A 27,236-nucleotide genomic window follows, 5' to 3' on the forward strand; every position below is an offset into this window, starting at 1 on the left:
AAAATTCGAAGTGCTCTTTTAATTATGTGCCATGAAGAAAGCAGCTTTGATCTTGAAAGGAGGCTAATGATGGGACCAACGGGATATTTTTGGTAGCAGAAGCCCAGACTCTATCTCAATGTATCTTTAAAGAGGAAAAATTTCAGGTTTGCTTATGAAATAGTAACGAATAACTTATAAACCATGACATCACCATACACATTGCTGCTGGGGAAGTGATTAAAAGGTGCCTTGCAGATGTGAAGCGAGAGCATCTGCTCTCTGCTGGAAGGTGGAGGAAGATCTCCTCACCAGCATTACATTTAAATGAGCCAGTCTTCACTTCCATGCTTCTGCAATGCTCAGCTCCTGAAAGAGGATGGCTGGGGGGCACAGGCTTCAGTGGCGGTTCAGCATGCCAGTTCTCCATGCCTGGCTTTCTAAGAGTGTCAAAATCAGACTTCTCTATCCAGGAAGGCTGCCTGGGTCTGTATGGACCCATTGCAGGGTAGGATTTGGTCTCCACTTGCCCCAGCATTTTGTTCAGCATCTTGTCCCAGCAGAGCCACCCATACACCATCTCCCACAGGAGGGTGATGAGAAGGACCCCAATGTCCCCACAGGTGAGACAGAGAAGTCCAAGTACTCTTGGTGATGTAGAAGTTGCTTTAGAGTGAAGTGAGACCAGGATGACCCCACCCCAGCATATTGCAGTACCCCCACACCCCAACCTGGGCACCTGTGTCTGCAGCCACTCAGGTGCACTGCCCCCCATCAGCCACCCCCACTGTGAGCTGCTGGCAGGCTTTGTTATGTTCCACATTAATTTTAATTATATTTTATTTTAAAGGGCTATTAATTACAAAGATTTCCCAGCAGAGGCTTTATATGAAAAAAAAATCAGAAGGAAAGGAGTAAAAAACCCCTGCTTTTCACATCAAGAGTTCTTACAGGTGAACTGGAATATGAATAAAATTGACAGGGGTTAAGCAGTGAAGGAGCAAAGTCTGGGGTGTGTAAGGACCAGTGGCACTCAGGGTGCCTCCAGTTCACAGCCAAGATCATTTGTAGGTACAGAACCCCCTCCCTGGAGGAAAGACCTGCCATCCCAGCCATTCCAGATGTTCCAGCCTGCAGCTACCAGCTTGGGGCAGCACTCACTGGGATGAGATGTTCAGTGGGGTGGAGGGCAGTAGCTCTTGCTCACGACCCAGCACCCTGCTGGCCTGGCCCTGGGGTACCTGGCTCTCAACCTCCACAGTTGGCAGGTTAAAGCCCCACTATCCCTCTTGCCCTGAGCCCCCTCCTCCTGGCTCCCCTAGGGTCAGGTTTCTCTGTACCCCTGCCCTAGCTCTTCTCTGCTCCTCAGAGAAAGGGAGGCATCTGTCCCATGTCAGTCAGTCATTGCTATCAGGGTCACGTGCTCATTTAATATTCATTTATTTTAAAGCCATTTGGGTCTTTTTCTCCCCAGCTGGAGAAGGAAGCCACTGTTTTAGGGCTGGGGAAGAGGTGTGGGGGCTGTGGTGCTCATGTGCCATCCAGAGCTGGGAGTTAGGGGACAGGGTTGGCCTCTTTGGGGAGGGATGTGACCCCCTTTCCCCCAGCAGCACAGCACTAGCACAGCGATTTAATGATTTTGACCTACATGAGGTGGACCTGATGCCTTGGAGTGGCTACCTAGAACAGAGGCTAGACAAGATTAAGAGAGTAAGAGTAGGTATTTGATAAAGGCCTTCAATAGGTACACCATGGGCCGTCAGAAACCTCTGAGGCTACAACCAAGATGGATGATGGTCATGAGTTTTGCAGGCAATAATAAATTCAGTCCATTTACATATCAGGAGTTAATCCTCCAATTACAGCTTCGGGTGATGAAGTCATATTCCTCTGGTTTGCTCTTTCCCCCAAACTCACTTTTGTTTATACTTTTCTGGGCCTGAGGCAGTAGGGTGTGCTTGAGTTTCAGGCCTAGAGGAATTGTTTTGTCCACCAATATGTGAAGACAATAACTAACAATCTATATGGAGTTTAGAACTATACACTAAAGCAGTACAAAGTTTGAAAAATATAAAAGCTAAAATCCTAAGGCATCAGGGTTCAGCTGTTCTTTGGCGGGAGAGGTGGCAGGAAACAGCCTTTACTAGGGAAAATTTTGAGGGTTTTTTTTAACATGGGCCAAGATCTGTTTTTTTTGTGACTGTCCACCAACTCTAAGAACTACTAACCTCTCCCTACTCTCCCCTCCTCCCATGTCTGCCTTTTCTCAATTAACAATTTGCTCAATTGCTCAGCAGGTGCCATCACAGCTCCGCCTCCCTCCTCTTCCTCACCAGACCCAGGGGCAGGAGGGTGTTTGGTGTAGCTCTGGGGTGAAGGTGTTCTCTGGCTGGAGCTCCTGAGTGCTCAGGTAAGAGCTCAAGCAGAATTATTAACCTGAGACCTCTTGCTCTTGTGCCAGTAGAGAGGGGTTGGTGACGCCCTTGGGTGCCTCTGGCTGCTATGGAATCTTTGATGGAGAAAAGGAGCTTTTCTTGAGCTTGGAGCTGCTGTGAGGGCAGGGCAGTGACTTCTGGGTGTTGTTGTTTAGAAGGTTTCTTTTCTTGCCAACCTGCACGTGCTGAATGAGATCTTAGCGTCCTGATCCCTGCTGAGCCCAAGGCTGAGCTCCGCCGCTGGTTCCCTTGCCTGACTCTCAGGTGTTCCCCTGCCTCTGCCCTTCTCCTTGCCTGTCTCAGTTATTTTCTGTTTTTGGCACCTTATACCCTTCATTTCTGAGGTCTTTCTTATCTCTGGGGATGCCTTCCTGCGCAACCTGGGGTGCTGGAAGTGCTTTTATCAGTGCTGGGGCCAAGGCAGGTGCTCGCCAGTATCCCAGTGCTCAGCAGAGCTGGCAGCCGCAGAGCTTGGGGATCCAGGGCCTGGCAATAAGCATCTAGTTTCCCTCCTGTCTCTTCCTGTCAGAAAGATTTGAAGATTCAATTAGAGGGGGAGTTGCTGATAGCAGCAGGGTTGGTGCACTGCTCGTGCCCTGTGCTCCTGCTTAGTGGGGACTCAATGAAAGCTGAAGAACTTGGGAGAAAAAAGCAAGAAATGCAAATTTGAGGGGGTTGGGGGGTGGTTTGGAGCACAAGTCTTATGAGGAGCAGCTGAGGGAGCTGGGGGTGTTTGTGCTGGAGAAAAGGAGGCTCAAGCAGGACTTTATTGCTCTCAACAACTGGAAGGAGGTCGTAGCCATGTGGGGGTTGGTCACTTCTCCTGGGTAACAGCAAGAGGTTAAGAGGAAAAGGCCACAAGTTGTGTCAAGGGAGGTTTAGAGCGGATATTAGGAAAAGTCTCTTCACTGAAAGAAAGAGTGGTCAGGCATTGAAACAGGCTGCCCAGGAAACTGGTGGAATCATTGTCTCTGGAGGGATTTAAAAGGTGTGTGCATGTGACGCTTATAGATATTGTTTCATGGTGGGCTCGGCCATGCTGAATTAATGATTGGACTTGCTGATCCTAGAGGGCTTTTCCAGTCTAAAATGCTCTATAACTCTATGATTGGAGGCTCGGGGGTGTGCTCTGCCCCCTGGCACTGCATAATGGTGCCCAGTCAGGACAGGGACCTGAGGCAGCACCAGGCTGGGATGGGGAAGACCTGGTTCACAGCATGTGTTCAGTGGGGTGAGCCTGGGTGTCAGGGCAGGGCTTGCTCCTCCAAAACCTCATCCCTCAGAGCTGGGTGTCCAGAGCAGCACTGAGAGCAAGCCAGAAGCTGGGCTGAGGCTCCATGTCCAGGGAGAGGGCAAGGCAGAGCCTCTCTAGGGCATTGGACAGGGACCTGCCTTGATCTTTGCTGGATTCAGCAGAGTTTATTTTCTCTCTGGAGGGAGGGAGCCATGGTAAATGTGAGAGGATATTTAACAGGGACAATAAGCAGTGTAGTGCTGGGTCCTTGTGTGCTGTTGGGGTGGGGAAGGTGTGTCTGGTTTTGTGCCTTATGATGGTCAGAGCCAAGATGTAGCCACTAAACACCCAATCTGCCCAGACAGAATAGCCTTGAAAGGGTACTTGCCTCTCCTCTTCAGGTTTTCTGGAGGTAATAGAGGTTGTGAAGGGAAATGTAAAGTTTTTAAGGATGGCGGAGGCAGAGAGATTTTTATTATAAATTATGTTCTGAGCCTCAGAGCTGAAACATGGGCTCGGGTCAGCTCCTTGCTCTCTCAGGAGAATGAGCCACATGGTGCTACAGCCTCAAGCGGCTCAGCCCTCGCATATGAAGCAGTTCCCAAAACTCAGGCCGTGCTCAGGCATGGATTGATTGTGTACCAAGAAGTCAAGGTGCAAACATTGATCATGTAGGAAAGTGCTGGTTGTCTGCCAACAATAAGCATTCCCCAGCCTAAATTATTAATTCCTTCATGCACACCAAGTGGATTGCACTGGTCACAGACGTCCCCTTGCACATTTGCGTGGTGGTGCTTTATGCCATAGTATATATTCCTTCCAACTACTTGTCTGGCTCTTCATTTAATAAAGATTGAGAGATACAATAAACCCATTCATTAAAGAGAAAAAAAAAAAAAAGAAAGATGAAGCTCTGCTTATGGCCTCCAGCAGTCGGTTTCATTAAGTTTCTCCCAAACCCTCCACGGTGGTTCCTGGTGCCAGTACCCAGCTCCTGGGGTTTGGGGATGCAGCACCAGACTGGGAAGACCATGGCATTAATGGGATAACTGGGAAGAGCACGAAAGTGTCTGGATGATGACAGAGCAAAAGGACCTCGTGAGGGAAATCAGAGGTTTGGATGGGATTATGAGGAGTTAAGGTGCTAGTTTGTGCTGTTTGGAACGTGGGGCTGGTCTGTTGCTCCTCCCAGATCCTCCACTGCTGTCCATAGTGGGGAAAGTATTCTTTGAGCTCTAGGTACTGAGGACAGGAGCATCCCAGCAGGGCTGTGTCAGGGCTGGGGCTGGGAGGAGCAGCCAGGTCACTGGGACAGGGAGGGCAGGGAAGCAGGGTGTGTGTGACGCTGGGTTTGGTGGGTGTCTCTGCTATAGCTGGGTCAGCTCAAATAGTGTGAATGGTGTTTCTCAGGGAGTCAATTCACTGACAAGGCAGCCAGGAGCCCCTTTGCACAGCAAGGACTGATCCCACAGAACTGGCTGTCACTGGTGGGGTGGGGGAGCAGGGACAGAGCAGATTTGCTGCTCTCAAAGTGCTCTTCCACAGCACTTGAGTCTGTGAATTGGTTGTGGGAGGCCTGCTCTGCCCCCAGACTGTGACATCCAAAACAAAATGTGTGTTTTCCATCCGGTTCCAAGGCATGAGAAGAGCTTTGGACCTTGTTGTGATTAATCATTCAGCCCTGAGCTGGATACTCTATGGGTTCCATCTATAGCTCCCAGAACTGATAGAAATATTGTCCTGCCTTATTAAAATCACCCACAGCTACTGCAGCTGTGTGTCAACAGCAAAACAAATAGCGACTGGTTCCCATCGGGTTGGAGCCTCTCTGCTGAGGCTGTCTTCAATCCTCCTCCTGCCAAAGTGGTTACAGATGTAGGCTTTCCCTATTGCAGATCAGAGTAGTTCCTGTATGGCTGATTCCAAATCCCATTACCATGCTGAGGCCAGAGCCATTTTTGGTGAGCATCAGCTTGGCTAAATCTCCCCCTTGACATGAAATGTTGCTCACAATGCTTTTCCTAGAAGGACTGCTAAGGAAGAGAGTGCAGGGCTGTGTTCTCCCCAAAAACCTCCTAAACTATGTGGAAGAGCAGAGTAAGAGGGCTGTGCTGGAATGAAAGCAGGGCTACTTCCTCTTCCTCCTCCTCCTCAGGTGTCCCTGTCAGGGGTCTGCTGAGTAATCTGGCGCTCATCACAACTGCTGTTGAGGGCATAACTGATGTTGCAGTGCATGAGTCCCCTTCCTCTTGCCCCTCCAAAACCACCACAGCCCAATAATTCCTGCCACTATTTAAGCTGTCCCTGGCTCACCCTCATCCCTTCTCTCCTGTGCTATCTTTGGTCTAATTAGAAGGCCAGGACTGTGCATGTGAGGTGACCTTGTTAGTTCCTTATGCTGTATTGAAATTTCTACTCATTTACATCCCAAATCCCTAAATGTGCAGCTCTGGTCTCCGGGGTCACTTACTGCTTTCCATCCTTCTCATCAAGGCCCTGGGCTGGAGCTCTGTTTCCTGTCCTTGCCAGATCACTCCACTTCTGTCTGGAAGCTGAGTCCCCCTCAAACAAACCCTGTTGTTTGAGAAAGACAAATTCCTGGTCTAGCCTGGGCACAAGGGAAGAGCTCCCTGGGGAGATGCAGTGGGCTGGAGCAGTGCTGGGAAGGATTCCCACCCTGAGACAGGGGTGGGCAGATGAACATTCTGGCTGGGCTATGCCAGGCTCTGGGTCCTCGTCCCTCCGACATCCACAACCAAGATCACTCTTCCCCTAGCAAGAACATCTTTTTAGTTTAGTATTAGCTTGCGCCACACTCCTATTAGGCTGGTGCTGCAGGCTTGATCCTCCTTGAGTGCTTCACTTTAAATATAGGCTTGACAGACTGTATATCCTCTTCCTTTTTTCCTGTCCTAGTTGAAGGGAGAATGCTATTGGAGATGGGAAGGTTTGCATCGTCTCTCCTGTGTGATGTTGATCCCTTTATAGGGCAGGTATCTTCTAAAGCAAAATGCTTTCAATTCTCACGGTAAGCATAATTCTTGAAAATGTATGCAATAAACAAAATGAGCCAAATGTAATTAAAATGAAGACAGCATATAATCTGGTAACCCACTTAGAGGCTCAAAGCTTCAGCTTTAAAAAAATGTTTGCTCCAAATCCATTTAAATAAACAGACCGACACACAAAGGCTCTCTGTATATTATTGGGATACAAAGAGGATCGGATCAAAAGCAGCTGTGACCAGGCTGTACATATGTAGCGAGGAAATTGCTTGATCTAAGACTGCACCTTGTACATGCAAATGTGTTTGTGGACCTTCCCAGGAATTGCATTTGTACCACAGCTGAGCTATTGGGCTGTGCTCTGCCAGGGAGCAAGGGCTGGTGCATGCCCCACTGTGGGAGGGCTGGCTGGGGGCTCAGGGACCCCTTGGCATGTTCATGTGCTTTGGCTGTGGCAGGGAGAAGCCAAAGACAGCCAAGCTCTGCCCCTTCCATGCACACACTGCATCCAGAGGGGGGAATCGCTCAGAAACCTGTAGAAAAAATGGGAGTTCCTGTCCTTAGCACCCGTGTCATGGGCTCTCCATTCACCTGGTGTCACACATGCCATGTGCTGTCACACCAGTGTGCCTCTGGGCTTGCAGGAGGGTCTCCTGGCCCTGCACAGAGGGCTGTGGGATTTGAATCTCCTCTGCCTGGACACTGTCGCTCACAGCTCTGCAGCAGAGCCTGGTTGGCCTTGAAGTTTTGCCAATAGCAATGTGATTTGTCTCGGGTTGGACAGCACAGGCTGTGAATCCAAGATCAAGCGTGCTCCCAGGCCAGCAGGATTTGGCCAAGAGAAGGCATTTTGGGTCAGACAGGAGCATCTGCCTGGTGTTCTTGCAGGTGTTTTTGGACTAGCTGGAGCTCTTGGGAAGGACATGCTCACATTTATTAAAATATGATGGAGCGGCTACTGGGGAAGAGTGAGAAAGCTGTTTTTAAAGTGGAAAAGAATTCTAAGCATTTAGAAGCACGGTCCTGGCTCAGCCTGGGGATGTCAAAATGCCGGGTGGTGGCAGAAAATCCTTTACTCGGGTCCCGCTGGAGGAAGGTCTGACTCGGTAGTGGCCGGGAGTGCCCAGCGGCCCGTGCCCCTCGTTCGGGGCCGTGTGTCCCTCGCCTGTCCCCCGGGGCGCTGGCGGCGCGGTCCCCCGTCGTCGGGGCCGGCTCCCGCCGCGGCCGGGACTCGCACCGGCAGAGGGAGCTCCGGCCGCGTCCTCCGAGCGGGGGGGACCGGGGGGACCGGCTGCTCCCATGGCTGTGGGGTGACGGGTCCCCTTTCCCTCCTCGGGGCCGAGCCTCCCTGCGAGCTGCTGGCCGGGCTCGTGTGCCCAGTCAGCCCGGGGGCGGCCGGCTTGGGACGGGGTGACCACACTCGAGCAGCCGGAGACTGGGACGGAGGGAAGACCGGGCCGTGACCCACATGCACCGAGCTCAGTAGCACGGTCTCCGCTCTTAGACGGCGGGGACGGGGCAGGAGGCAACCCCTGGGGACCCGCAGCAGGGCGAGGATCTCGTGCCAGGCTCAGGCGGCACTCGGGAGGGCTCCATACCGGCTCCTGCACTCCTCCCGGCACTTTGGCCCTGCCGGCCTTGCTCTCCTGGCGCTCTCCTCTCCCGCAGGAGAGACCGGGCGGGGCGGTCTATTCCCGCCGCATCTCTCCCTTTTGCCTCCCCCCGGTTCCCCTTCTCCCGGTGCTGCAGCGTCCCACCGGGGCTTGCCTCCGCCTAACGCAGCGCGCGGCTTTCTCGCTCTTCCCTGCCCCCAGCGCTCGGCGTTTCGTCTCCCCGTTGTCCCCCCGCAGGGCAGGGGCTGCCCGGCCCCGGTGCCGGGCGGGTGCGCCCCGTCCAGCCCCGCCGGGGACCGCGCTGCCCGTCCAGCTGTGCCCCCGGACGGACACGCGCGGCAGCCAATGGGGAGGCGCTGGGGGGCCGCGGGCGAGCCCCCATTGGCGGCGGGGGGAGGAGGAGCCGGGACTTGAAGTTGGAGTGAGGGATCCAGCTGTGCGGAGCGCTCGGCTCGGCGCGGCCGCCGCGGGAGCATCCTCTGCCGCCGCCCGTCCCCGGGGCGCCGGGCAGCATCCCATCGCCCCGGGCAGATGTTGGGGAGCCGAGGGGACAGGCACAGCCGCTAGGGGCGGCCCGCCCCCCGGGTGGGGGCCAGCACCGGCAGCGGGGGCCGCCCCGCAACCGCCTCCCTGCCCGCGGCTCGGGCCCCCGAAGGCACGGCGAGGAGGAGCTACGGAGCCCGCAGACAGCAGGGCAGGACGAGGGGGCGGCCCGGCCCCGGCAGGGGGAGAGGCAGTGGCTCGCCCGGCCATGCCACCCCGGCGCTGAAGCCGCCCCGCCGCATCCCCCAGCCCCCCTACCCCGCCATGGCCGCGCCACTCTAGGCGTCCCACCGGCTCGCCCCGCGTCGCCCCGGCTCCCCCGGGGCCGCCGGCCGGAGGATGGACGAAGATGGACCGCGAGCGGCCGAGGAGGATCCGGAGCCGGGCAGAGCCAAGACTTTCATCCGCCTTAATGACCTGTCCGGGGCCGGGGGCCACCCGGGGCCGGGGGACAGGGAGGCGGGCAGCGGCGATTCGGAGGCAGAGGCGCTGCCCTACCCGGCGCTGGCTCCCGTCGTCTTTTTCTACCTGAGCCAGGAGAGCCGGCCGCGGAGCTGGTGCCTCCGGTTGGTCTGTAACCCGTATCCTTTGCAGGTGTTCGGCGGCGAGGTAAGCCCCACGGGGCCCCCACGCCCCCGGAGCGGCCGGCAGGGCGGGGAACACCTCCTGTCTGAGGCCCGCCGGATGATGGGGAAGGAGCCGGCGTTTGGGAGGACCCGTCTCCCGCCGTCCCCGGGGTAGCGGGCGGCACCCGGCGACGCTCCCCCCCTCCCCGTTGCTCGCCCGGGAAGTTTTCCGGGCTGTTGCAGGGGCTCGGCGGTTCGTGTCGTGCCGCCGGGCTCCCCTCCTGCGGGGCTCCTCTCCCTCGGCCGCCCCGCCGCGATGCCGCGGCTCCCGCGGGCTTCAGCGCTCCGTTCCGCGGGGACTCGGAGTGGAGCTGCTGGGGACCATCTCCCCCAGGGGATCGACCGTCTCTAGTCCAGCTCCCCTGACACACTGAGCGACCCTAACCCCGGTCTCTTCCCTTGTGGATCGGTTTTTCGTTCTTGACCCCGTTTCTTGCCCATTTTAGGCTCCCTGGTCCTTTCCCTGAGGTTTTGCAAGACGGGTGCAGTCTGGAGGGAGGCGGATGTTTTGGGGGGGTTGGTTTGCTGTCCAGCTTCAGGGTCCCTAAATAATTCAGGGTGCTTGAGGCCCGTCGAAGGGCCCATTCTCGGCAGTCCCCCGGGGGATGCTCTGTGCTTGGACGGGTCGGGGCAGGGTGGGGGTCATGGTCCTGGGCGGGCATCGGCCAAGGGCAGCTGTTTATCAGATCCTAGGGTGAGCCACGACCCCCCAAAGGCTTCTGATCTTCTTCCAAGCTCCCTGTCTGCTCTGGCACAGGCCGAGCTGCTTTAGTCAAGTTTAAGCTTTCAAAAAGAGGGGTGGGGGTGGGGGGGGAGAAATAGAGGAGACAATAGAAAAATTTCTTCTTTCACAGTCTTGGTGTCTTTAAAGCTTCCCTTTGGAGTTGAGTTGCAACCAGCACATGGCTTCCGCATGGCTTCTAGCATTCTGAGTATTTTACCATCCCCAAATTCCAGTTTCATTTATTATTTGAAGAAACAAAACCCCAAAATGAAATAAAGTGAAGCGATGTGGCTTCCAGCAGGGGCTGGTGCAGAAGAGGCAGCCGCTTCCTGGGAAGTTCCCGCATCCGTGCTGGGCTGCCGGCAAGAGGCAGGCGAGTAGTCTGGGCAGCAGCCCCACATCTGGAGGGGGAGAGGCTGTGCAGCAGCACGGAGGACATGTTACATGGTACAGAGGACCAGAATACCCTGTGCTAGTCCTTCCCCACTCCTGGTGTGCAGGAACTGTTAAGGACTACATCTCAGCTGAGGTTGGTGTGCTTGGTGAGGGTCTGCTGGAGTTGTGAATATTGTTTTACTTGAGCTTCAGCAAAGATTCTCTGATAAACAGGCTGCCTTCTCTCCTAAAATGTCCCCCAGGAGGGAAAAGTCCAAGATTTCTCTTCCTAGCCATGAATACTCTCATCAGCTTCTCTACAGATCTCTTTCAGGCCAGCTAAGCAGTTCAAACTGCCTTTATTTAAACATAGGAAATCTAACAACTTTGTGAAGCCTTCTGTTTTGGAAAGAAATATTAATGACAGGCTGCAAGTCAGTGTGTTCTTGTTGCCTACTATGACTAGTAGTATTTATGATTGCTGGTTTAAATATGTTTCCAAGTATTTATGGGTTTTTAATTTTTTTTTTTTACATTTTTAATCTTTGACATGCTATTTTGAATCTGATGTTAACACTTGCATGTTTTAGTGTTTTCAGTGAAGTCCCCCACCCCAGTAGTGGCTTGAAATTTGTTTTTTCCTCTGTGGCTGCAAAAACAATCTGATTAACTTTTGTCCTTGGAAAATCAGTGGTATTGTGGGCACCTGCAAACACCACTGAGAGTCGGGGATGAGCATTAAGTGCAGTCCCACTAGCTGCGATTTTTGTCACCAATTTTTCACTTGTTACTGACAGAGAAAGGATCTTGCTGGGAGTCCTAGGGCCACAGGGGTGATGCTGTGGATCTTTGAGTCATGTGGCTGCATACAGCTGTTTGTTTTGAGGGTCACTGACCCAGAATTGGGGGAGTTTATTTTAAAACAACACAAAAAAAAAGGCAGTTCAGCCTTCAGATGAGAGGAGCACAGTAGCTACTTTAGTACCTGCACTGGGTCCCATCACTTACTGGGTTGCTCAGAAGAGCATTGTCTTGCTCAGTCCTTTGCCTTTCTGCCAGTCCAGTGCTGGAGCTGAGCCTGTTCTTGTTTATATTTATTACTTTTATTTTTTTTATTTCTTTAGTGTGGTGGCCCTTCTCAGGCTGTAACCTTCTAGGAATTGTGCCTCAGTGTTAAAACCATGTATGTAATCATGTTGCTGGAAAGTCTTTGTTGCCACCAGCTGCCCTGCAGAGGAGTGACAGTGCTTTGGCTGAGTAGGTGGTGAATCCTGCCCCAGCTCTGGAGAGTCTGGGGCTTTCACTGCCTTCTGCCATTCCCTCAGGTGGATTTTACCTTTCTGCATTGGCTCCTACAGAAACTGGATGGGAAGACTCTGGTTTGAGCTGTGCTTGTGGAGATGCAGAGCTTGGGGCTTTTCCAGGCAGATTTGTGATGTTCTAATCTGACTGATAAAATTTACTATTGATGGGGCATCAGGAGGAGGTGCAGGACCCACTCTTGCCCAGGAACGACAGTTTGTACCCCCGAAGTGCAGCTGGAACTCCTGGGATTCTGCTCTATATCCCTGTCCAGGCAGTTAGTGTGACTGTGGTACCTGAGGCTGGACTGGGGGAGGGTGATAGTTGAGGTGCTGAGTATCCAGCAGGGATGCAAAGTCCTGTTGATGTGGTTTTTGGGAGTTTTCTGCCATGTTTCTGTCTAGAGCATTCTCTACCTGGACCAGGAAGCTTTTTCTCTTGCTGTCTGGAGCAGAGATGTGGGATACTGGGTTGTTGTCGTGCTCCTCCTCTCCCTTAGGTCTAGAAAGAGGTCATGAAGTTTGTCCTGATCCAGAAATTTTCCAGAGCCTGAAACCTTGGGATTTTTAACACTAAACATGTACCAGATGGCCAACATGTCTTCTCCCTCCACTCCGTTGTGGTCTCTGAGTGAAAACCTCTCTGGGAGCCATGAGGAGACCAGCCTGGATGACAGCCTTCATATTCCTGGTGGCTCTGGGGTGGAAGGTTCTTCCCTGGTTGAGAACTGCCTGGGTCAAGAGGGAAGAAGAGCAGGGACAAGTTCAGTGGTCATGGTGCTGGACCCACAGGCTCAGAGGTGGGAAGGGCTGTGGCACATGCAGGGTGTCCCGGTGTGTGTGCTGGCAAGGCCGTGAGAGGAGAAGCAGGCTTCTCTGAGGGGGAGAAAAAAGGAGGCAAGCTGGTTACTTGACTTTCACTTGTAAAATGAAAGCACCATGAATGATGGGAAGATGAAAGGCTGTATCAGGGTCTGTTCCAGGCTGCTCCTCTGATCAGAGACAAGAAACGAGGCTATTTCTTGAGAGTTGTGGAGTGATTGAAGAGCGGGAATGGAGAAAGTGGGGAGGATGCTACCACTTGGCATTAAGAGCTCTGAATAGAGAAATAACAGTGTAACTGAAAGGGCCTGTGATATCTATTGTAGTACTGAAAACTGCCTCATCCCCCACGCCCGCCTGCCTGCAGAGCGCTGCTGCCTGGAAAGCAGCACGCGGCAATGGGGCGCTACAAAAACCTGCTGGAAGGTGCCATCCCTGGGGAGATATACCCACATTGGCTGAAATCCTGTTTTTTCCTCCTGGTTTGGAGGGTGAAGGGCAGCTCTGCAAATTCCCTCTCTGGGAAGGGGAGGTTTGGGTGGCACCAGGAGGAGCGCTCCCATCCTGCCTGGCTGCTCTGCGGCACAATCCCTGGGATGCGGGGTTTGGGAATGGCCTGGCTGCTCTGCGGCACAATCCCTGGGATGCGGGGTTTGGGAATGGCTTTGGCAAAGAAACATATCTTGATCTAGTCACAGAAACCAGCCCTGCCTTCTGTTGGCAATAAAACAGAGAGGACTCTTCCAGCAGCTGCCTCACACGGCTCTGTTCACTCCCCAATAGGAAGAGGTGGGTGACCAAAGCTGGGTCCTGGGGAGGCCTGATTGCCCCCAACTCCTGTTGGAAGTTGCAGATGCCCAGACACCTCCAGGAATGGGTCTGGAATCCCCATGGCTTCATGCCAAAGTGTAGCTGAGATCTGCACCAGGCTGGCTCACAGGGTGGCTGGAGCTGCTGTGCTAGAGCTTGGTTCTTCATGGAAGGCAGTGCTGACCCCATTGAGAGCACGGTCAGCCCCTGCTGAGCTCACCCTGTGCCCTGGTCTGTGTTGGAACCACTTTGCACTGGTCTGGCTGGATCCAGCTCTTCAGGGAGGGACATGCTTGTGTGTCCGACTGCACCAGAGCCAGGACCCTCCTGCCTGGTGGGGGTGACACCTGAGGCTGCTCAGCTGTGTTGTGGTTTGGGCTCCCCAACCCCAGCAGAGCCCCCCAGCGCCCCTTCTCATGGGAATGCCTGTGGTGAGGACAGGGGCAAGTGGAACCCCTGTCACCTTGCGGAAGATCGGGGTGTCCTCACCTCCTCCTCAGCCATGTCAGCTCATGAGGAGAGCCAGACACTGCTTATGCTGCTCTTTGAAGAATTCAGTGTAATGCAGGGTTAAATTAATTTTCTTGTTATCAAAAGGGTGTGTTTTTTGGGGCAAGTGCACGTGGTGTCCTTATATATACTTCTATACATTTGTTCCAGCCTCACTTCTGAGTTTAACAAAGCAAAACGCTTTGATTTGACAGGTCAGACCTGAAATGGATCTTGTTTTAATTTAAAAACCCTACAAAGGAACCAGAATCCATTTGCTTCACCTGTGTCTGATCCATCCCAGGGCACCTGATCTTGTTTCTCTCCCCTGACCCAATTCACCCACTGATGCCTCCCCCCCTTCTCTAGACAGATGGAATTTCTCCCACTGTTGCCGAGCCTCTGCTCTCTCTGTGCCCCTTCCTTGGCTCCTGGGGAGAAGAGAAAAGAGAAAATCCTGGCTTGTCTGGCTGATGCCCGACTGAGGGGTCTCTTGCAGCCCCCTGGGATGGAGCATCCTGGTGCTACCAGGGCAGGTGCTGGCGCCTCCCTGGGCTCACTCCAGCTCCTGCGTGATGATCTCAACCCATCACCTTTTAGCAAGGGCAGCACAGAGATGCTGTGGTTATTTTCCTCCTCCCAGGAGACAAATAACTGCAAATCCTCTTCCCTGCTGTTCACAAACCTTTTGGGAGCTCAGCGGGAGCAGGAGGCAGTGTTCACTTCCCAGAGCTGGGTGCATTGGCCAGCGTTCCTCTAATCCCTGGCTCCCTGGAAGAGCCAGGAGCAGCCTGATCCTAATCTAGGTGACACCTCATCTCACCAGCCATCTCTGGACCCGTCCATCGCCCAGCTGTGCCGGCAGCCCAGCGCTTCCTTTGCTCCCTGCGTGTGTATGTTTTTTAAGGAGATTCTTCTGCGAATTCCCCCTTCCAGGCTGTTGTGTCACATCTGGAAGTTTGTGTAGGAGTTTATCCAAGTGCTGGAGTACAGCGCAGCTTTTTCTCATTTAAAAATCATAGGCTGGCATTTTGAAGCGGGCTGGGGTGGGGTGGGGGGAGGGAAGGGGAGAGGGAAGCTGTCTGCCAAAAAGGAGACTGGAGCAGAGGAATCATAATGACTTCCAGAAGTTTTCTTTCTTTCTTTCTTTCTTTCTTGCTTTCCCTCCCTCTCTCCCGGCTCACAGACAAAAGGCTCGGCCTCATGCAGTTCGTGGTTATGTCATCCCGGCGCGGGGAGCCCCGGCCGGGAGGGATGGCCCCATCCTGCCTGGGGACCCCGCGCGGCTCGGGGACAGCTCTGCTTGGGCTCCTTGTAGGAAATCCGGAACGCTTGCTCTCCTGTGGGGTGGGGGAGCGTCTCTGGAGACTTGCTTGATATCAGTTCACAGAATATTCTGAGCTGGAAGGGACACACAGGGATCATCGAGTCCAGCTCTTAAGTGAATGGCCTGTATGGGGTTGCTTTTCATCTGGGGCCAGGAGCTGGGGCAGCGTGGCTGGGAGGAGATCCCAGCTCTCCCCCAGCCCCCCATGCCCAGGACAGGAGGGGCAGACATGGGGTTGGACCACCCCAGCCGCCACTCATCCTTGGGGCTGACGTGTCTCCTATGGCTCCCTGCTCTCAATTTGATCGGCTTTTGTGTTCTCTGCCCTGTTCAGCAATGCAGCTTGTTGGAGCCAGTCTAGAAATGCCCAGGATTTTATGATGCACAGAAAATTTTCTGCTTTCTTCTCCCCCTGCACCCCCTGCAGAAGCTTTGGCATTGTGCTTTTGCATTTTTTATTTTAAACTCTCTTTCATTTTTCCCTCCCATTCTGAAAAAAAACCAAGTTTCAGATTACCCCAAGTTCCCTGCCCAGCTTTTACTCAACTCTCCTTTTTTTTTCTACTGTTTTGCTGGAAGGGAGCAAAACCTTAGGCCAAAATGAACCTCCCTGATGGCTTTTTCACTTGGATCATGAAATCATTTTCCCTTGGCAGAGGACCCATGGGGAGCCTTTGCCCCCGGCAGCTTTGCTGGCTGGGACTAGAGTCTGAGGGAACGGGGCCGTCCATGGGGAACTGTGGAAGGAGCATCCAGAGTCAGGTTAGGAGGGCTTTGAAGCTTCACTGTGGTTTGGAGAGGGTTGAATTTCCTAGTTAACTGGGAGGCCCAAGTGTTTCTGGGTTTGTTATGAGGCCAGATCGTGGCTTTCCCTTCCTCTGTGCCTTGGCTCTCTGCTGAGCAACCTAGACGTGAAATGTTCTCTTTGGATGGTGATGCATGCAGAGGTTTCCCCCAACCTAGGTTCATTTGGCTTTGGCTTTTTTCAGCCTTGGCCTCTCACCCAGGAATCTGGCCTGGTGCTAAGAAATAAAACAAAAAACCAAACCAAAACAACAACAAAAAAGCCCCAAAAAACCAACCAACCAACCAAAAAAACCCAAAACAACAACAACAACAAGAACAACAACAACAACAAGAAGTAAAAAAAAGAGGAAATTCACATGGTTTTATATAACAGAGTGAGTAACAACTGGTCGTGCTTTGGGATGCTCTCACATCTGCTTCCGACCAAAGCCCCAGCAAAGAAGCTTCGAGCAGATGGAAAAACACATTTTTCAGCCTGAATATTTGCTGAGAGAAGCTTTGAGGCTTGCTCTCTGTGCTGGCTGTGGTGGTGCTGGTTAGTGCCTTACGGGAAAGGGGCTTTTGGGGTGCCAGGAGCAGCATCCTGTGCCAGAGGTGCGGCACGGTCAGACAGGTCCTGGCGGCTGCTGCAGCCGTGCACACGTGCGTAGGACTGGGATGTGCCCGTGACTCAGCCCCAAACTCTGACTTGGTTTAGTCACAAGTGGATAGAAATTGTCCATTGGTTTGGCTTCTGTGCCTGAAATGTTGTTTTGGTTGGGATTTTTAGCAGGTTTCCTAGGCGCAAGGCACTGGCGGCTGTTTGGTGTTGGGGTTTTCTTGTCACCTGTGTCATCCCAGTTTTCTCTCCCTCTCTGCCAGGATGCAAAATCCAAAGGCGAGAGCAGAAGAGGGCTGAAAATGGGAACAAAATGCTAAAGAGGTGATGACTGAGAGCTGGGAGCTTGGCACAGACTAGCTTATAAAGAAAAGGGAATTTATTTACTGTAATCCAGGTGCTAGCCCCACACTTACTGGGTTTCTGGCGCAAAGCATCCTTACATTTATCTCTAATTTGGTTCTCTTCCAAGAGGTTTCCCCCAGTGCATCCACTGAATCAGCTTTGAGATGCTCCCTAACCCTGGGGGCTGCAGGCAAACCCACAGCCAGCAGCAGTGGAGCTGGGCAATCTCACAGAGATTCACCCACTTTGGCTGTCTGACCACCCCCAGGGGGCTTTTTGCCTCCAGGATTTCCTATGATTCATACCTTAATCAGGTCAGGTTTCGAAGTCCCTCCTCTTGCATTATTGATGGCCCCTGTGCTCCCTCCGGAGATGCTGGTGGCCAGAGCAGCCCAGCCCTCCCCTGCCCAGATGGCGAAGAGGGCTTGTTGATGATTTGTTAATTCAAATAGAAAGTGCTTGTTAACCCCGGTGAGGCTGAAGCTGCCTTCTGTAGGGCAGGGCTCGCCCCCATGCCTGGGACTCCTGCTGCCAAAACATTTATTTGGCGTTAAGCTGCCAGCCACGCTATGCAAGTATAGATGTTAATCATGAGTGAGGTTCATTTTTAACTCTGGGTTGTGACTAGTCTTTGGAAGAGCCGTACTCTGGGAAGGGGAGAAGGTGGTGGGAGCTCTGCTGTGCATGGGCGTGCAACTCCCAGGGCCAGGGTGTATGGATCCTGTGGAAGGGAGCAAATGTCTCTGCTCCTTCTTGGCTACAGGTCTGTAGGAATAAATTGTTCCTTCTGCTGTGGGTGAACGAGGCTTCTAAGTGTGTTTGATGGGCTGCTCTTTAACCAGTCTCCTCCACATCAGTGCTAGCTGCTAATTACATGAATCCCAGATCTGGGCTAGTGGTCCCTGTACCTGTGTTGGATGCAAAATGTCTTTAATTTGGGAACCATCATGTCTAGATAGCCTGGCTGTAACAATTCTACCTTAATGGGAGAAAAAAAAAACTCCAATAAGAATGATAAATAAAGGAGCCCTCTGATGCACCATTGAATTAATGTTTATCCGGGCAGATAGGGAGGAAAGGAATTAAATTAATATCTGACTTGTAACTGCTACTGTATGTGATTATTGACTTATCTTGCTTTGGAGGGCCATAAATATGTCTCAGGATATACCCCTGAGACCATAATCTGCTCAGGATCACTGTGCAGGTCTGTCTCTGATGTTCCTTCAGAGATTCATCCTGACTTCTAGGGTCAAAAATCCAAATTCCTCTGACAAAGGACCTAGCCACATGCAGAAGGGAATGTGTTTGCACTATATGGCAAGCATACAGCATAATTCTTGAAGGTTTCTGCCTTGTATAAATTGCTTTATTGTTTGTGATCCATGGCTGGCTCAGCATTGGAGGCTGTGGAGCCTGATTCAACTCAGAGGAGACATGCAGGTGAAGTTTCTTGGCTCTGGAATTGGGATGGATCACAGCTGGAGTCTCATACTCTTACCCACTGCCTTTCTCCCTGTCCTTGGGATTTTGTGCCCCTTAGGCAGTTGTTTGGGGGTTAAGGATGGCTTGGAGAGATAAGATGGGCCTCTCAGCCTGCCCCTCAGTAGCCCTGGCCCAGGGCTTTGTGTATCCATGAGCCTGGGGAGAGGGGTGAGCTCTTGCATTTCAGCCCTTGATGCTGAGTGGATGCTTCTGTTGATGACCCAGTGAATGTGAGCTGACCCCAGGCACCCAAAACCATGCTGGCCCTGGGGGTGGCACAGGGCATTTCACAGCTCAGTGTCCTCTGTGTCCTCAGTGTCCTGGGGCTTTGTACCCACACGTGTGGTGCACACACAGGGCCAGCAGCTTGGGAAACGGATGGTGGCAGCAAGGGCCAAGTTGACCTCTCATGTTCCCCTGGTGAAGCTGAGCTGGAGGATCCCTATGTGGCTGGGCTGTGGCAGGATGCTTCCTCTAGCTGAGGTGGGTGTTTCCCCTCTTGGGCTCTGTTTCATGTAGGGGATAACTTGCTGCCTGTGTGACTCCTCTTTCAGCAGTGTGTGTTCACCCCATTCTCTGGCACAGCCAATGTTAGTGCGGGAGTCTCCTGGCTGTGAATGGTGCTCTGAGCCCCCAAATCTCCTCTTCTTCTCACCCATTGCCTCAGACCCTGCTGCCTGGATGGGGCATTGCTGTGGTGAGGGTATTTTTCAGGATGCTTCTGTTTTTTCCTTCCATCCTGTCCCTTAGGATGGTGCGCATCCTGCCCCACAGCAACCCCCTCCATCCACCAACATGCTGTTCCCATGGGAGCAATTTCCCCTGCTGTGGGCAAATCACAGCCCCTTCTTCAGAAACTGCTCATGGCTGCAGTACACAGGGGAATCCTGTCTTCTTCCAGGAAAAGAAGAGCAGAGGAGCCCAAGGCCAGCATGGGGTATCCACAGTGAGGGTGGAGACACTTCTGCCTTCATCTCAGTAAATGGGCTCTGGCTCCTCCAGCAGCGGATGTTCACATCTCAGTTGGGTTCTGGGCTTGGCTTTGTGCTGGGCTTTGTTTTCTCTTGTCTTGTAGCCCCATGAAGCTGAGCTGTCTCAGCTCTGGGAGCTCTGAGGATTGAGCAAGTGGGGATCAATCTACAGATCTTGTGGAGAACCAGGGGGCGAAAGGAAAGTGCTTTGCAGTGCCTCCCCCCCGCCATCTCTTCCCCAATCTCCCCCTTTCATCTGCCTAACACCTTGATTTTTTTCACCTCTGGTTTGGGTTTTTCTTTACTATTGCCTGGAATTTGCATGGGGGGCAGGCTGGAGGTTGGGGGGGGTGGTGTGTGCACTGAATCTATTCAAGGAGTTGTGATCTCTGCATTTCATTTTGCAGTTCAGCTGGAAAGATCTCGTTTCCAAACACACCCACACACAGGCACAGCAAGAGAGGAGAGTGCAGGGGAGGGAGGGAGCTACTCAAGGGGGATGGGGGAGCACGGACAGGGATGGGGGCCATGGCATGGGTACTGGGAGCCTTGGCACATCTGACTGGGAATGGTCTGTAGCCTTTATCTGAGGACAGGAAATGCCTCTGCCCTGTATCTCAAGGCCATGCAGAAGCCTTGTGGCCCTGTGAGTGCCTGGCTGCTTTAGTCCAGAGCAAAAAGGGACTGAGAGGAGCAAGGGTCCCTGAGCATAGCCTGTGCTCTGAGCCTGGCAATGGCCCTGAGAGCATCTGGGGGGGATCCAGAGCAGTTTTAGAATTGCCCACAGTGTGTGTGGGTACATACATGTCCCCACCATGGGCTGAGCAGAGCCCAGGACATGGCTGCACTGTGGTGAGACCTGCTTTTCTAATGGAAGAAGAGCAAAGGCACAGAAAGAAGTCACAAAGCTCCTTTCCTAGTGACCTTCAAGCCAAGATGATATTGTTTCCAAAGATGAGCCAGTGCTGGAATGATTCTTATAGTCTGTAACTCCCCATCCACACTATCTCCCTCCAGGGCCTTCCTTGCCAGCTGGGTCCTGACTCCAGCTCTAGGGTTCTGGAAGAGCTGGTGGGAGATACATCCTGCATCTCCCAGTGCTGTTAGGGATGGGGTTAGTGGAAAGCAAATGAACCTTCATCCTGGTGGGCATCTAAATGTATAGCAGAGGGTAAAAGTGAGGAGCTGAAAAGATGGGAACTTGGTGTTGGTAGAAGGTTTTGGAGAGACACCTCAGTCTGCCTAAGCTGAGAGCTGACAGTAACCTTGCCTCTATGTTAGCGTGCCGGGGCAATGCGGGGACGGTTACCTGAGCCCCCAAGTCTGGGTCCTTCCCTGACTTCAGGGCTTTGGAGCAGCTTGGTGTGCTGGGGTGTTGCCACAGGTACCTGCACTCCCACACAGCTTCCCCTCGGGCCCCTTGGGTGGATGCTGGTGGCGTGTCTCAAGCTCAACCCCCGCACACCGAGTCCTTCCATCACCCCTTCGGGTCAGCGCGTGATTTTTTCCATCGCTCTGAAGCGGCTGAGCTCATACAACAATATTCCCTGGGCCAACACCGCTCCTTTTTGAAGTTCCTTGTTTTGGTGTTCCTCAAGCTCTCTTTCCTCAGGCATGAAATACAACACCCCTTGGCACTGGAGGCTTTCCCCAATGCTGTGGCTTTGGTTATCCCCCGCATCCTGCTGCCAGGTGAAACCACTGCCCTGTCCCTGAGCTGCTGCTGGTGGATGCCATCACCTCCCTAACTCATCCCAAGGCTTAAAAGGTGGTAAAATAGGATCCTTTGGCCACCTTGGCGTGCCGCAGCATGCCGCCAGTGGAAAAGCAGCCACTGGAGCGTGCTTGGGGCCATGTTTGTCTTAGCCAGTGGCCGCAACTGGAGCCATGGCTCTGCCAAGCAGTGAAAATGCCAGAGCAGTGAGTTTATCCCACGATGTTTGATTTGTGGTCACGGTGGAAGCTGGGTCAGGAGTGACAGTGGAGGATGCAGCAGAAAAGAGCAATTTCAAGACAGTCGCAAAAACATTTCATGCTGCTAAAAGTCGGGATTTTCTCCTTTGTTTTTCCTCCCCCGCTGCTGGCCGCGCTGGCGGTGAGGTGAAGTTTATGGGAGAAATAGCGTGGTTCTGGGAAATATTTTGCCTCACTTGTATTGTTGAATTTTTCTTTTTCTGGCAGCAGATGAAGGAAATGGGAGCACAAACAGCTTGGCCGGTGGGGTATTGGTCCAGAATCAGCCTGGGCAGCAAGAAGCTGCTTTGCTGGGGACAGAAAATACTCGAAAGCGGATGGGTTTTCATTGTTTTCATTCCTCTCCCTTTCTGTCCCTGTGCTCAGCTGGCTCTTAGGATGCTGCTAAACGAGGGGTGAACACATCTTGCTGTTAAGGCAAGGATGTGTGTTGATGCTCTTGGCCTCCCGTGTGTTTTCACTGATTAAAATCTTAAATTCTTCCATTTTTTACAAGATTTTGGGTTTCTGTGCCAAGCTGGAGAGTCTCTATGGCAACTGCTACAGGCAACTTTTTTCTGTAACCCTTTTTGGGTTTTTTTGGAAGACAGGGGAAGAGGATGAGTGGCTGGTGCTGAAGACTAATAACTACTTGAGTACCCCAAATATTTGGGGTGGTGAGTGCTGGGAGAGCAATGGAATTGAAATACAGAATTGCTTCATGCCCAAGAAGCCAAGCACCAGGGCCCTCACTGGACCCCTCACCCCTCTGCTAATTATAGTGGTTTTTGACTGTGAAGAGTGCAGAGTCCCATCCACCCCCACCTCCATCCCACCCCAAGGCCAGGGGTTTCCCACTTGGGTCTGTCATTTCTAGAGGCATTTAGAGCCATTCTTGGAGTGTGATTGCAGCAACATTTCAAGACACAATTAAAACCTGAGCCTTTTAGGAAAAGTTGCAGCATATAATAGAAAGGAAACCAGCTGGGCTAGATTGAAGCATAATAGGTTTTGGGAGTAATTTTTAGAATCCTGTACTGTAGGTCTTTCTAGAAAGATACTATACAATTTAATAACATGTTATATTCCTCTATGTTATATTTAAATCATCCTATAGTATTGTGTAGGAGGAATCTAATTTTCCACTACAGGGTAATATACCTTTCTATAGGTTTCTGGCTGTGGTTTTTATAAATTTAGTTTGGTCCATTGGAGTTAAATGAAAAAATTACATCCTTCCTAGAAAAATCAAACAGAATGATGAGAAAATAATACCCTTAATTTATTTAATAGAGCATGTGAGTATTTTCCATAAGGGTTTATATAGCTGCATAAAAACCCATTTAGGGTCTGTTGGGAAGGTGATTTGAGATAGGATGGAGATGTGTTCAGATGCTGTCCTGGTCAAGCAGTGTGGGGCCTCTGAAATAGGGCCTGGGACTGTCTAAAGAGGAAAAAATTAAAAATAAATAAAACCCAGGATTTTCTTGCATCTCTATTTCCACTCCTATGATGCAGTTAGAGACATGATGGAGTGGTGGGTGCTGGGCTGTGGCATGAACTGCTGGAGCAGGGTGAGACTGGGGGCTGGATCTTGTGCCAGGGGCTGGAGAAAGGAGCAAGGAGCTCTCCAAGCTTGGAAAAATGGGCTTTGGAAGTAGCATGCAGGGGCTATGCCACCCTGAGTGGCTGTTTGCAGCAGGCTGAGGGAGGCAGGAGGGTGGTCCACAGCAGAGAGGACAATGCTCCGTCTGCATCTTGCAGCACTGCCTTGTTTGTAAGGGCTGAGTTCTGTGGTGGTTTTGCCTGGTGGCACATGGATTTGGCCATACCAAATCCACCATACAAAGTGGGGCAAAGATTCTCTGTGCTGTGCTGGTGGGCAGGTGTGACAGGGTTCAGTGGGCAGATGGCAACTGGGCCCTTTTGTGTGCTCACCTTGCTTTGTGGGGTCTTTGTCAGCTGTAACCACACCAGTAAAAGCCTGCGGCGGGGATGCTCTGCTCACCTATGGAGAAGACATGCCATAAGCTGGGGCACATGTGGTTCTGCATGGGAAAGTGCAGGACTGGGTTCTCTCTTCAGCTTAGCTTGGAGCTGCCCATCCCTCTGGTGTCAGAGACCTGCATGGCCAGGTCCCCACTGGGATCCTAGGGAGCTGGTGGCATCCCAGGGAGAGAGAGAAGGGAAAGGTGGTAGCCTCGGTCCTTCCAGATCCCCAGAGGACAAGTGCCTTTTAATAGCCATGGCAACTAATAAGCCCTGCATGGTGACAGCCCTGCTGTCTCCATGGAAACGGGCCGAGTATCACATAGCAACATGTGCCTCATGTACCCATAGAAACGGCCCGGTAGCTTTTCAGCATCTTCTGTTAGATCTCTGCTCTGAGAGAGCAGAGTGGTGGTGGGGTTTATCCCAAGGTGAACCCACTGCTGCAGGGAGGTGGGGCTGGGGTGAAACTGGGGAGGAGGGTCCCAAGGGCTGCGGGAAACCAGGGGCTTTATGGGAATCAGGCATGTAAGGTGCAGGCAGGCCAGCAGGGTGTTCCCAGGCTGATGAAGATTTGGAAGGCGTTTGCTATCCAGTTTTTATCTTCCTCATGACAGCAGCAGGACTTCGGTGAAAGGGGAGGGGGGTGTGTGCAAAATAATTTGAATTTGAATCTGATGGGCTTTGCTTTGCTGAAGGAGAAGAAATATAAAAGATGCTCAGGGCCGGAGGGCTGGAAACCACCTCACCACAGGCAGAATGGTGTCACAGTAGGATACTCACAGCTGGGTTTTCTTTGTGGTTTCTGGAGTCACCTCATCCTCAAGCTGGGGGTTTCCAAGCCACCCAAATGAGGTGTAGAGGCTGGGAGCGCCCCTCCTTTGTGGGTAGCACTCAGCAAGGGGGAGGCAGCAGGACACATGCTGTCTCTACATGCAGCCTCTGCCATTTCTTGCTCAGCAGCTCATTAACCAGCCTGAGCTGTTACAGGTTAATTAGGATTTGTAGCTGGTGAGTGTGAAGGCTTTGCTGGGGTCTCACCGTGCTAAGGTTCATGTAAAACGCTGTGGATGTTGGGTTGCCTACACATGCTGGGTGCAGCAATTGCTCTGAACCACTGTAGCAAATGCAGCCTTCCACAAATTTATCCACTAAGACGCTGAAAATTTTAGGAACTCATTTATTTGAAGCTGTTGGAGCATTTCTTGCAAATGCGTTTCTTCCCCCATTGTCGCAATATGGTTTTAATGGGAAGCCTGCATGGACACTTAGGAGTAACCCTGGTTTCTGTAAACTTTCATGTAAATAAATGTGATGGGTTTGTGGGTTTGGGAAGGTTTACCGGTTTGGTGTTCTAAAGGCTGTGAACTGAACTGGTTAATTTTTTCTTTTTTTTATTATGAACTTTCAGACCTATTGTCTCAATTTTTTTTTTCTCACAGCTTTTGTTTGGTCTGTGGGCAGCTGGGAGACACCTTTAGGTAACACCTGCAGCAGTGTCCAAATCCCACTAATATTTTGGGGAATGGGAGCTCTAACTTTGCTCAAGCGTGTTTTGAGTGGGACTGGGGAACTTGGAAACTTTTGGAATTTACCCTGTGATTTGTGTCTTATGGGAAGATAAGTGTGAGTCAAGAGCAGGTGCTGTGGGAGAGGTGTTTTCTGTGGGAAAGTTTGATGTTGTGGGTCCATCCTGGTCAAACATGAAACTGATGCCATGATGGATTAACCTTAAAACTGGAAAATCTGTGCTGAAGCTCTTCCGGCTGTTGGGTCTGGCAGCAAAGAGACGCTTCTGTGGTTGTGCTGTGCCCTGATTGATCTCGGGCCTCCATTCAAGCAACATAAGGCTGGTTAAATAAACAAATAAATAGGGAATTGCAATAAAATTTCCAACTATTGAGCTTCTTACCCCGACAAGTATTTGCTTCTGGGATGGGAGTGACCCCTGGGTTCAGCAGGTACCCCCATGCCAGCACTGGGCAAGAGTTGCCCCCTCTGGCTCCCTGGTGCTCATCCTGCTGCGTGCAGGAGGCTCAGTGATAATGGCATCAGCGCTGGCCTCAGAGGAAGGTTGCAGCCTGCTCAGCAAGGTTTAATTAAATCTGAAATCCCGGCTGTTTTCTCCTGGGCTTTGGCTTGGGATGCCACAGGTAGGGAATCAGTGAAAGGAAATAAAGATAATTAGAGCAACTTCAAGGGCTGTTGCACTCCTGGCAAGTGGGGGGCTGGAGGCTGGGTGGGCTGCAGAGAGACTGAGCTGTGGTGCTCCTTTGAGACATGCACAGCATGGATGGGATCATTCCCGGGGAAAGACTGAGCTACCAATCCAGCTGAGAGCTGTCCAAATCAGGGATTTGTTCAAACCCAGAGCTCAGAGTTGGCAGTGCCATCTCTGAAACCCCCTAAATGACTGGGCAGCTCTGAGCCAGCAGCAAACATCCCCTGCAGTGTGTTTTTTCCCCCCCCCCATTTTTTGGGGACCTGCTTATTAAAGCTGTGAAGAGCCTGGCTATAAATGAGATACAAATGTACACTTAACACCACATCTCCCTAAGGCCAGTGTAGATATTCTGGTATTTAAACTACCAGAGCCAAGGGGAAGGAGACAGCAAAGGGGAAAAAAAGAGGAAAAAAGGAAAAGTACCTCTAATTGAGGTCAGTATTTGAACAGTGAAGATCAATTAATTCTCCTGAATCAATAGGTCTGGGTGACTGAAATAACACATCCCCACCAAGTGCTGGTACAGGCTGAGAGCTGACCTGGAGTGAGCCGCTGCTGTGGTGGAGGTTTCAGTGTTGGCAGAGACTTCACTGTTGACAGAGGTTTTGGTGGTGGCAGAGTTGTTGCTGTTGGCAGCCCTGAAGGATGCTGAAGCTGGTGGTTGGCTGTTGAGGGCAGTGGTGGGCAGCTTCCTCTGCCTTCAGCCTTGCAGGAACCTGTGAAAATCTACTTATACCCCCAAGCCATGGTCCCTCACCCACTACACTTCCATAACCAATTCTTCAGGCTAGAGTAGATTAAACTGAGGGGGTGGGGAAGATTCTCAGCCAGGAAAGGTGGGATGCAGCCAAGGTGCTAAGCAGTGCTTTCCCCTTTGGTCCCTGTTGGGATGGATGGGAACTGTGGACATCCCTCCCCTCACTTTTTGGCCAGGTGAGCCTTTCCAGGGTGGTGGCTTATAAAATGTCCAGCATTCCCAGACTCACATTTTTATTCCTCTTTACTGCTCTTCCAAGAAAACCCATTTGCGTGTGTGCGTGTGTGTGTGTGTGCGTGTGTGTGTGTGTGTGTGTGTGTGTGTGTAGAGGAGATTATCACGTTAGCGTTAAATACCCTGAGGGAAAGTGGGGAGGGCGGGTTGTTTTTTCCTAGTCTATCTCCCAAGGACAGCCGAGCTGAGCAGCAGCACGTGCTTGTGGAATGTGGCACCCATGGGTGCAGCCGTGCTGGGCAACACAGTGTGGAGGCAGCCAATGACTTCCCGGGGAGTCTGCACCCGCAGCAGGCAGGACAGCACAGCAGGGAGGATGAAAAAGCACCCTTGTTGTTATTATTCCACGAATTTTATACACTGAACTGATGCATATGGCAGATGAGATTATTTGCCTCCAGGCACACAGGAAAAGTGACGTGAGGCAGGATCTTTTTGGCAATCCTGTGTCTTAAACGTGAGATGAAATCTTCTGGGATGGGAAGGCAATGGAGGAGCTGTGGTTTGGGTCCTCTTGGGGTCACACTGCCCCTGTACCACGAAGCTTGGTGAGGCTGCAGCTCGTCCTAACAGTGCTGCTTTCTTCCCCC

General features: G+C 52.1%; 1 protein-coding gene across 6 annotated transcripts in view; it reads left to right on the forward strand.

The window, feature by feature from the left end:
• Window positions 1–8,692: 8,692 nt before the first annotated feature.
• Window positions 8,693–27,236, forward strand: part of CACNA1G (calcium voltage-gated channel subunit alpha1 G) — a 147,118-nt gene continuing 128,574 nt past the window's right edge. For all 6 annotated transcript variants that reach the window (XM_030962183.1, XM_030962177.1, XM_030962180.1 and 3 more), the window contains exon 1: window positions 8,693–9,390. In XM_030962183.1, coding sequence (XP_030818043.1) covers window positions 9,149–9,390 — 242 coding nt within the window. In that variant the 5' untranslated portion in view covers window positions 8,693–9,148. The remainder of the gene's footprint in view (window positions 9,391–27,236) is intronic.

Source organism: Camarhynchus parvulus, chromosome 18 (genome assembly GCF_901933205.1).
Source record: "Camarhynchus parvulus chromosome 18, STF_HiC, whole genome shotgun sequence".
NCBI lineage: Eukaryota > Metazoa > Chordata > Aves > Passeriformes > Thraupidae > Camarhynchus > Camarhynchus parvulus.